Source organism: Glycine max, chromosome 15, assembly GCF_000004515.6.
Source record: "Glycine max cultivar Williams 82 chromosome 15, Glycine_max_v4.0, whole genome shotgun sequence".
NCBI classification, from domain to species: domain Eukaryota; kingdom Viridiplantae; phylum Streptophyta; class Magnoliopsida; order Fabales; family Fabaceae; genus Glycine; species Glycine max.
The window spans coordinates 7,552,189-7,563,713 of NC_038251.2; the positions used below are offsets into that span (position 1 = coordinate 7,552,189).

General features: G+C 34.2%; 3 protein-coding genes across 3 annotated transcripts; 1 reads left to right on the plus strand and 2 right to left on the minus strand.

Moving 5' to 3' along the window:
- Positions 1-726: 726 nt before the first annotated feature.
- Positions 727-4,243, minus strand: LOC100813864 (protein mago nashi homolog 2). Its single transcript, XM_003546050.4, has 2 exons — positions 3,669-4,243; positions 727-998 (listed from the first exon to the last, which is right to left on the minus strand). Exons 1-2 carry the CDS (start codon positions 4,062-4,064, stop codon positions 939-941), a joined length of 456 nt encoding a protein of 151 aa, XP_003546098.1. The 5' UTR covers positions 4,065-4,243; the 3' UTR covers positions 727-938.
- Positions 4,244-7,528: 3,285 nt separating this feature from the next.
- On the plus strand, positions 7,529-9,734 carry LOC100815104 (CASP-like protein 1D2). Its single transcript, XM_014768282.3, has 2 exons — positions 7,529-9,114; positions 9,228-9,734. The coding sequence occupies exons 1-2, from the start codon at positions 8,973-8,975 to the stop codon at positions 9,539-9,541; spliced, it is 456 nt and encodes a 151-aa protein (XP_014623768.1). The 5' UTR covers positions 7,529-8,972; the 3' UTR covers positions 9,542-9,734.
- On the minus strand, positions 9,661-11,270 carry LOC100813325 (divinyl chlorophyllide a 8-vinyl-reductase, chloroplastic). The gene has a single exon (XM_003546049.5). The coding sequence runs from the start codon at positions 11,108-11,110 to the stop codon at positions 9,872-9,874; it is 1,239 nt and encodes a 412-aa protein (XP_003546097.1). The 5' UTR covers positions 11,111-11,270; the 3' UTR covers positions 9,661-9,871.
- Positions 11,271-11,525: the final 255 nt, after the last annotated feature.

Genomic DNA, 11,525 nt, shown 5'->3' on the forward strand with positions numbered 1-11,525 from the left:
GTTGGATCTTGCCTTTTTTGGTGTCAATTGAAAAACTGAACAACGCAATTCAACAACACACTGCAAATTGCATTATTAATTCATATATATATATATATATATATTATTGAATCCATTGCGTTATTTCTCTCTTTCTCAACAACATCATTTATGTGTCTTCTTATTTATTTACTATCTATCTATTTTAAAGAATCGGTTTGCCAGTTACTACTACGCAAACAAATGATGCTCGAAACATGCACGTCGTCAGAGCTGGCCAGACCTCCACGAAATTGAATTTGGTACCGTAGATGATATTAATTTCTGGTTACTAACTAGTATCGTTGGAAGATGCTCCCCCAAGCAAACAATATTGCATACCATTTCCATTTGCTAAAGAAATCAAAAGCATTTATGACCATGAGCTGTGGTGGATGAAGTCTCATGAAGATCACCCATCTGACAGATTCCAGTCAGTCACGATTGATTTAGTTTTATTTTTTGTTGAATTAACTTGTTTCCATCATTCGTTGTTGTTTATTTATTTGCGATCAATGGGTTTACTTTATAATGTATTTCACCCAAAAAAAAAGGTTTACTTTATAAAATATTTTTCCATCTCAAAAGAAATCCAGAAAAAAAAGCTAGCATGTACGCATCCATCCCATCATGCACACAGTAATTCCAAATGTAACATTTCGCATTATTCAATTGTGAAGGCAAAAGAAAGAAAGAATAACTAACCCATGCACAAAAACCAATCCAATCAACACTTTGGTACAAGGGCTATACCCTCAAATCTAAAAGTTGCAATTCATGTAACCACCAATACAGAACCAAATCATATTCATGATTATGAAGTCACTATCAGATGTCAAACTCCATTAGAAAAAAAAAAGTGATGGTTGTTAAACAAGTACACATTTCTCAGAGGATGAATGCATAATATTGCAAACACATTATATAGGCTTGATCTTGAAGTGAAGTGAAATGAGAGAGAAGACAAAGCACTTCAAATCCTGCAAACAGTAATTATAAAAAGAACAAAAGTCAATAAACCAAAGACATAAGTTGACAAAAAGTAAATCTGGCATTCAGCAAGCTAATGGGTGGCTACCAATAATATTCACCAGAGTTCCCTCCCCAAGACTGAAGATCACAGGATAAACAAAATAATAATCACTGAGGACACACATCACTATGAAGCATTGTGAAATATAGTCAGGAAAACACTAGAGCAAAGGAACTTTCAAATTTCAGTTAAATTGACATTAGAATTATGAAATTGAGATTCTTACATTAACTACATTGGAAACTTTCAAGTCAGAGTATGGTGATTTATATTAGGTCAGTTTATTTAGAGTTACATACTATTTTACTAATTTTTAAAGTCCCTCGTAAAGGCTGGTATTTTAAACTGTTTGATTTCTCATTTAGCTTAATCTGATAGACTTCAAGATTAATCTGAAACCCATTTTACTATTCCATTTTAAATTGATATATTCTCATTTTACTGATTTTCTCAGTTTATTTAGTCTTTAGCTTAATTTGATACCTATTACTGTACTTTGAAAGTATTTAAGTTGATGGGAGTCCTAATTCTAACCTAAATGCCAAGAAATTCTTCCATAGACTTTTATATTACTACAGAGCAAGTCAGTGGAAAATTTTCTCCTAAAAGACCAATAATAATTTGACCATTTATATTTTATATTAACTCATGCTTGTGGGTTATACAGTGGCTCTCTCTCTTCCCAAAAGGGATCCATGGGAATGTACCACGCAATGTCAATCTAAGGTTAATATTTAATACCATAGGAATTTCAGCTTGATATCCAGACAGATTTCTTTTCTAAGTCAATGTTGACCATTTAATAATTACACAATTCCCTTTAATGTATTATTACAAATAACATAACCATAAGAAAGCTGTCTTTTGATTTAACCTAAAACCACTTTAAGTAAGTTCACAGCACAAGTGCACCACAGAAACGTCCTTCATTTGACTTCAACTGGACACGTAAAATTGGCACAAAGCAAAGTGCAAGCTATGACCAAGAGCAGCATTCCAGAATGATTCATGATGGATATATTTTCTCACGCAAAAACAAATGTAGTTAAGAGCTATTATTACTCTACTAGTCAGGAGAATTTCAAAAGCTGATGCCCTGATATTACCAAAGAACAACTGGACCATCAAGGGTAACTGATGCCCCGATATTACCACCGTACGACTGTTAGAAGGCAGGAGTATTGTGATAGAAGTCATAATTTTCTTCCACATAAAATTACACTACACCTGGCCTATACATATAAGTGACAATCAAAGAAATTAATAAGCAAGGGGGTAAGCTTTGCAAAATCTCAGTTAATATAATTGTATCCCTATGAGTTGGGTATTGTAAAGTTTGTACATTCATATTTTCTGTATTTAGGTTGTACATATCAATTAGAGATGGTCTCCAATTTGTTTCCTTTGTTTTCATGCAGCAACAGTTTGTCCGGGTTCTCTCTTAATATACCTAAAAATCAGTACAGCAGCATCTGAAAGATGACTGTGCAGTGTCTGCATTAACTGACTTATGACATTAATGGACTAAGAAATATTGGATCTAGTTTTTTTTTAATAAGAAATGTTAGTTTTGTTAGAAATATTATTGGATCTAGTAACAGTAAAGTAGTATAGTTTCTGGTTTATTATCCACTATTTCAATGTACTATTTTCTCCCAGTCTCCAATATGTACGGAGCTTACTTCCTTCATGAGATAGCAATACCACCCCTAAACTGAGCTACCTAAACACCAAGGAAGTATTTGAGGTTACCCTAGCCCTTAGTTTGAAAGTGATTGGATAAATTTCCCCTAACATATTATGCCATGATCATTTCATATACTGCCTATATCATCCATGCTAATGAAGATTGGTCCAGTTGGTAAATATATGACTCATATCCCACAAGGATGTGAGTTTGAATTTTACTGCCGATGTGAGGACCTTATTGGTTGGTAATATGTAATCACCTCTTTAAGCGCTCTCTGAGTTTTAAGGGTTATCTTGACCCTAGTGAACTCCCAAGATCCAACTAACCTGAACTTTTTGTTTGCACAAAAAAAATGCCTATACCATCCACATAGATTTCTAATAAATACATTCACCAGGTTACACTTCGTTTGGAAGCAGAAAAATAAAGAGGATATAGGAAGGAGCGAGAGGTGAGAAATGATGTGTGTTTGGTTAAGTGAAAATAAGAGAGGAGAGAAATAAAGAGGCGTGACACACCCTTTTGTTTCTCCACAAAACCGGCCGGAAATAAAGACGTTTCTCACCAAAAGATAATTGATAATTTGGATTGATAATCGATTGTCTCAAACATTTTTACAAATGACAATCAATTGTTTGTTAAAAAAAATTGATTACTGATGGATTTTTAATTTTTTCTATTTATCTCTTTCTTATTCTTATTTCCCCCTATTTCTCTCAATCTAAAATCCATTATATTTCCATCCACCATGTTTCCATTCTTTATTATTTCCCTAATGTCAAACACACAGGGCATGTTTTGATAACAAAACTAATGTTGAGCATTACTCAGTGTGATGTCAAAGTGGTAAACAAAAGCACTGAAATTGCTAAGCCAAGCATGTGTTTAACTAGTAATAATGATAGGAAAAATGTAAATGTGGGTGACCTGAACAAGATAGTAAAATATGCGTAGCCCGTCGGGATCTGCACTGCTCTGAACATCGACGAGAGATCCAATCTTGGAAGTGGTGAAGGAAATGTGCTCGTTCCCCATCACAATCTCCAGCTCCTGCCGTCCAACTCGGTCCGGTTCGGGCCAGTTGTTGTCGTCTTCCTTCATGATTTCGCTCTCGGCGATGATACGGCGGCACTCACGCAAAACGGCAGGGTTGAGGTAAACCTCCTTGCGGATGATGGTGTCGTTTTTGTAGTTGGAGTTGTTCGCGTAGCGGAGCTTGCCATCGGGTCTGAACTCGAACTCCAGAAACTCGTGCCCGAACTTGCCCTTGTGGCCCACGTAGTATCGCAAGTAGAATTCACCCTTCTCCTCTTCGCTCCCCATTCTTGAAACTCTCTTCTCTTCTCTGCTCTGCTTTCCTTCAAGAACTGAACAATTCTCAAAGATGGCTAGGGTCACGCCTTCACTTGTCTGGGTTCAATTGTAATTTCACGTCAAATTTTACAAAAGAAAAATAAAATACAAAACTACTTCTGGTGCAATACGGCCAAACTAATGTCACCTCCCCCTAAAATACAAAAACTTCCTAATATTTACATGTAATATTTTTTTATCCCCCTCTTCCAATATTCAATTTAACCAATTAAATTTATTTGCCTTTGGAACAACCCAACAATTAAAGGGCTGGAAATATTACATGTTTATATTTACCATTAACTTTTTTTCTTTTTAACATCTATTTTTTTTTTTGCAACCCTTTAATTTCATATATAAAAACTTAACTTTTTGCATTTCAATTTTATCGCTCTGGCTTTTCTCTTTTCATCCTTTTTTTTTAGTATGTGTTAAATTTTTGTCACCTCTAACATTTATTTTTCTGGTTTCGCCCCTGGACACGACACTAAACACATATTTTGTTTGGTGGAAAGTTATATCGAGGAATCAACCACAATGGTAGGACACTCCCATGAGGAAGTGATGAGGATTTTCGTGATGCAACATATGGCGGTAAAGAGCTATGATGGTGTTACCAGTAAGAATTCTAATGCTTAAGTCAGTAAGATGGATGAAAGGACTGAGAAAATGATAATGATTTACTTGATCGTTGAATTTTGATCTTATATAATAAGTGTTTTGGCGAAAAAACCATTAGATAATTACAATTGCATGTGGCTAAGGTATTGTTAAAGTTACGTAGATAATAAGTCTTTTCTCATCTTTAATTGTTAAAGAACTGAACAATTAAAGATGAGAAAACTAAATGTATTTCACTTTAAAAATTAAATACTATTGTAGTCTTTGTAAAGCGGATAAATTCTAGTTTTAACCAGTTTTTTTTTTTAATTTATATCCCTCTAACATTCAAAATTAATGCTTTTGGTCTCTATTGTTTATACTGTTCTATGTGTCTAATGAAAAGTCATGTAATCATTTTTTTTTTGGTGGCCACCATGCAGTCATATTAAGTGACACCCGATAAATTGTATGTATTCATGTCAACAGATCACACTTAAAAGTCTCTGAGTTCTAAACTAAATCATATTTATTTGACCTAAATGAATATTAATTAAGGATTAAAAACAAAAATATAATGATTATTTATTGACAATATAAAATACTTTTACACTATTATTAAATTATAATTCACCTATAATATAATTTTTAAAATAATTATTATAAAAGTTAATAAATTTATTATACATGCTATGTTATAATTAGATAACAATCCAAATTTTTTAACACTATAACTCTTTTTCCTCTAAAAACAATAATTCCAAAATTTAGAAGGATGAAAAGCAATAAATTATTCTTAACAAATAATGGGTTATTCATTCAAAGTTCAACCCTACGAGGTCACCGCCACTTTACAAAAATAACTTAATCCACGTTAATTACAGTTTCATTAGTACTTTATTGTATATATGTATTTGCAGATGCATGAATGCATCACCAATCACTATCCGTGAAGATAATTTTTTGTGCGGTTGAATTGAGCATGCACATATGATTGACCACTTGAATCTAGCCGACAAAATCCAAAATTCATGATTAAATTAATTACAAATTTGACTACGAGCATCTTTATATATGGTTACTAGGAGTTCGGTAAATAGGGATGGAAATCTAATAGCAGCAAAATATAAAGTTGATAATAAAATGGCGATAATGAACCTATGTAGCTTCAAATTAATATCTTTCAAACTTTTTTGTCCATCTCCATACATGGGTAAAATATACAGTTTATCAACTTGTAGCCTTGAAGTTGAACGATTAAATGTACGTTGAAGGTACCTGAGACTGCGAGTGGTTATCTTGCTATTCGCTGATTTTCACACTTTTATACGCATACACTTGTTTCTTACACATATATACTTATTAATTTATATTTTTGTTTTTTCCTTAAAAAATAGAGACTGTGTATTGGAAATTAAGTTAGTATAAAATTAATTTATGTAAAGAAAGTACTCCATTCACAGGGTTACGTTGGTAATAAGTTTCGTGTTCATTCATTTGCTTTTTTGAATGTTGGCCAAGATTAGCAAAATTGGAATTACATTTATTTTTCAATTATAAATGAAAGAAAAAAGAAAGTTGAGATTCTTTTAATGTTTGGTATTTCATCACGTCAGAATTGATCTAAATCTGTAGAAGCAAATATTTATAACTTGTGTGTCTTTAGGCTTGTTTTTGACGTGGATTTTTCTGATAACGCGCATTTTTTTATGGAATGCCAAACACACGCTATATAGTCCGCAGGTGAATCCCAGTATATATACGGTCATGGTTACCTTTTAACAAGGAAAAGTTAAAAGAAAAAGGAAGATTAATAAAGTTTTAGTTAGGTGTCATGAAAGAAAAGGGCGATCGAATTCTGGATACTATTTGAAAGACCACTCTTTCTTGGTGTATCAAATCATTTCAAAAAAGAGGGATAAGATCAAAGATAAAACAAAGTGATTATTTTTTTTAATATTTCTTTAAAAACCTACCATTCTTCTAAAACCTACTCGAAATGGGAGAAAAGAAAACTATATAAACCTACTAGAATCAGTAGAGTGTGGACTAGCCACATTCAATCTATTGGAGTCCACTAATGAATTTAAGTTGAGCTTAAATTAATTGGCGGCCGACTAGATGAATCAAATTTAGCAATACTCATCTCAATAAAAATTTATAATTTTACATATTATTAATTAACTAGAAATTATTCTTAGTATATACTAGTATAAAATTTTAAAAGTATTTATAAAAAAAAAAATTTATTATGCATCACCATTCATGATTAGACAACTATGTAAAAGACTTTTGCATGTATTGTTTTCTTCTTTAAATATGCATCACCATTCAAGTTTACGATTTTTGTTTTAAAACACTATTTACACTGATAACTTCTTTGAAAAAGAAATAGTTCAAATTAAGAAGCCATCTCATTTTCTACTAAATTTTAATTGCAATTGCCTAAAGAAATACATGTGGTTTAGATTTATTTATTTTTATTGCAAACATTACAATTAAACTTCAGTAGAAAATGAGATGGCTTGTTCTTTTGAAACTTTTCTTTTTCAAAGAAGTTAATAGCGTAAATAAATGAAACAAGGTAATAGTAATACACACGCATATGAAAATGCATAGAGGGAAAAGTAAAAATTGGCTATGCATAAAGCATATAAACAATGTGAGCTAAAAAAAAACATATAAACACCGTCTAGATACACATTTATAATATTTGCCCCTTTATATATCATCTATATTATGCATATGATAAAGCGGACAAAAATAAAAAATAGTAATTGTTTTATATATGCATCATATATAAATAAACACAAGAGACGATTATAGAAGAGTGGACCACATCTAGTGACGGATTTAACCCTTGTAACAATTGTATACATGTCTCTGCTCTTTGGCCACGCAAATACAGACACACCTTTTAACATTACTTGTGACAACCATGCTATAGCTAAATACAAAAGGAAAACCTTCCAATCCAATTACCAATCAAAGTCAATCATAATCCTATAATACGTAAGTTAATTGAGCTGACAAAAAATGTCTTTTATGTGAACCTTGTGCCAAGGCATCTCCAAAATTGTAGTACAATAACGTTATTAACAGTATGACTCCATCACATACGCACCAACTAACAAGCAACTGTTCAAACCTGATCACTTAGTCTGTAGGGAACTCCAACTCATTTGCTTTTACATCATTTTGGTTCAATACTTCAATTGGTTCCCCACAAAGGTCAAATCCATCTAAATGTATATATAAGCAAATAGATTTTTGCTCAACTTTCTGTATTCTGCATCTCTTTCTTGGTTGTAACTTTCTATTCCCACTTAGTCTACTAGTAGCACCTGCCATTCAAATCAAATTCATTAGCCACCTTGCAGATCAGCATTTCATGGCTACTACAGACCTTGAGAACAAATCATCAACTCCACCACCGCCTCCGGCCGATGTGGATTACTCTAAAGTTGACGTGATCCTCAGAATTCTGTTGTTGGCAGCATCAGTGGAAGTGCTTGCAGTGATTGTCTCCGGTGATCAAACAGAGCAATTGCTCTTCCAAGATGTGCTTGTACCACAGCCAGCCAAGTTCAAATACTAACCAGCTTTTGTGTAAGTTGAGAATCATTCAAATTATTTGCTTGCAGATTTACTATTTTTGGTTATTTGTATAAAATATGATATCAAATATCTTAATACAAAGGAAGAACCAACGATGAAACACAGCCACTATGAATATGAAGCATACCAACCTTAAGACAAAAAATTTCTAACTGCTTGAACTTTTTTTCCCCTAAGTTATTGATTTCTGAGAGATAATTATGGATGTAGGAGTATCAACTATCAAACTTTGTGCTCCTTCTTTCTGCTAGATGAAAATTCCTTTAGAAATCAACTTCTGTACTTAACTACTCTAAAAATAAGGGTGTAATAATATGCTGGCCTTCTTTAGTATGAGTTTTGTTGCAAAAGTAAATAACTAATCGCATGGCTCCATTAACAGCTTCGCAAGTACAAGGTAAACATCCATGTTAGTCGCGCACAGGCAAAGTTTTTTTTTTTTTCTTTTCTTTTGTTGAGTATTTTTTTTGTTCTCTTTGTAATATATTCCTGAGGTCATGCTCCTCAAGTATTTTTTTTTTCATTTTTAATTTAAAGGTCCAAAGTCTTCCATTTACATTCAATTATTATGAAGACTCACTCTATTTGATTCCTTTTTTTTTTTCTGTCAAACAAGTCTTCTAAAGATCACTTATTAAGAATTCTAACTTAACATATAATATGATACACATGCAGATATTTTGTGGCTGCATTCAGTGTTTCTGGCCTTTATGCCCTCGTTTCTGCTCTTGCATCTATCTCTGTCATCCAGAAGCCAGAATTCAAACTGAAGTTCCTCCTCCACTTTATCTTCTGGGATGCAGTAATTAATCAATTAACCTTTCTTTCCACATTTCTATTCACCTTCTCTTCTCCACTCTCTTGCTTAACATACAAAGCATAACAAATTATGATAAACTGTTTACCATGACACAGTGCAACTGATATTGGGGATAACAACCTCAGCAACAGGAGCAGCCGGAAGAGGGGCATATATTGGTTTAAAGGGCAACTACCGTGTGGATTGGATTAAAGTTTGCAACGTCTACGACAAGTTCTGTAGGCATCTTGCTGGCTCCATAGCAGTGGCTTTGTTGTATTGTGACCGTCCTTCTCATCATAGATATGCACTCAACTCCAGATTTACATTGTTCACAAAATCAGTCAATGTGTCCGTTAATGTTCATATATCGACATGGATAGCTTTTGTTGTTGCTGAGTGTTTCTTCAAAGGTGTTGATTATGTGTAGTGAAGAATGTTAACTACACTCTGTATGAACATTCTTTTCGACAGTCTTTGTTATTGAATGAAATCATGAGTCTTACTAAATGTTGTAGGTCTATTCCTTATTTAGTGAGTTTCATAAGATTTTCATCTAATATTAAAGAATATATTGAAGTGCAATAAGCAATTGAAGAATGAATCTTCAACAATTCATTTCCAGAGACTTGAATTTCTTTCAACAATGCCTGAACTTGTAAACATTACAGTGACTCTAGCTGAATACATACATTTACAGAAACAAAACTGGTTGCTCTATTTGCCTTATTGTGTTCATACATATCTAACCACAATCATCTTAAAATATTGTTTGCTCACCTAGTTCTTGACCAGCCATGCCCTCCCTGAGAACCCTTGCAAAAAACTCTTCCAATGTATCATTCCCATAGCTAGGTGTTTTCTCAGCACTGTATTCTCCGGTCTCGGGATCCAGAAGCAACATACTTTCCGCCGCATAGTACCTTCCAATCTTCCCAAACTCAGCAGCATCTTCCAGTGAAGGAAAGACCTTAACCAAAAAGTCAAGAACCCCAATGGCGAAATCCATGATCCCGATTGGAACTTTCAAGAACTTAGGCTCCTTCCCCAAAAGCCTAAACAGCATCTCCCCTTGTTCCAATGGAGTCAATGCCTTCCCAGGCCCTCCAATTGGCAACACCTGGTTAATCTTATCCTCACTCAGCACACAATCCACAATAAAAGAAGCCAAATCAGACTCACTTATAGGCTTACAAGCACACAGTTTCCCATCTCCAAACATAACATAAGGTTTCCCATCCTTCACTAACTCAACCTGACCCCCCAAACTCTTGAAAAATGCAGTTGGCCTCACTATGCTATAAGTGAATCCACCATCCTCCTCAGCTAACTTCACCAACTCATCCTCAAACTTCAACTTGGCACGCTGAAACTCGAGGAGCGGCTTCTGCACACATATTGCTGAAAGCAACACAAAATGTGAAGCCCCACGTTTTCTTCCAGCAACAAGGCTATTCCTTGTTGCCTCATAATCTATCTTCCAAGAGTCCTTCACACCTCCATTTCTACTAGCAAGACATGACACCACAACATCAAATGACTTCCCCAACCTGTTCAGAGATTCCTCAAAAACATCCAAATTGGTCACGTCTGAGAAACACACATTGGCCCCTCTCAACTGACCCAAAGTCTGATCCTTATCAACACTGCCCTTAATTCCACTCCTCTCTCTAGCTATGGCTGTAACATTAAACCCTCTCTTAACTAACTCTCTCACCACGAACTTTCCAATGTACCCAGTTGAACCCACCACCAAGACGTTAACATCTTTGGGGCTCTTGCTCCTATAACTTGATGGGGAGGTCTCAACGGATGGAGATGATGTCAGAGAGGCAAAAAGTTTGAACCTTTCTGCGGTGAACTTAATAGGGTGGTGTGGTTTCTGAGGCTTAACCGGAAATAGGTTGATGAAGTGAGGAGAAGACTCTGAAGAGAAGGTTAAGGAGAAGCTCTTTTGATGGTTCAGTGAGATGAAATTGGAAGTGTAGCAGAGGGACATTTTGGTGAAGTTATGCAAAAGAGGGTGGTGTTTTAGAAGGTTGAAGAAGGCCTTAAGGGGTCACAGTGAGGTTGAGAAGCAGAAAAAAGTGTGCAAATTGGAGTGAAGAGAAATGTGAGGTGGGGAATGAGGGAGAGAAGAAACTATAATGAAGGAGAACTGGTTAGAGAAGAGAATCCAAATGGATGGTGGCGATGAGATGACGTGGGCTTGCCGGTTGCATCCACTATCCAAATAAAATTCACTGTTCCCTATGATAGGACTTAGGAGTTTTTATTATATACATTTATTTTTATATTATTGAAAAGTAGAAATATATCTTATTCTTTGATTAATTAATTGTTTTTTTATAATGATCACCATATAGTATATCATTAACTTTTTATCTAAAGTATAATAATAATTCAATTAAAAT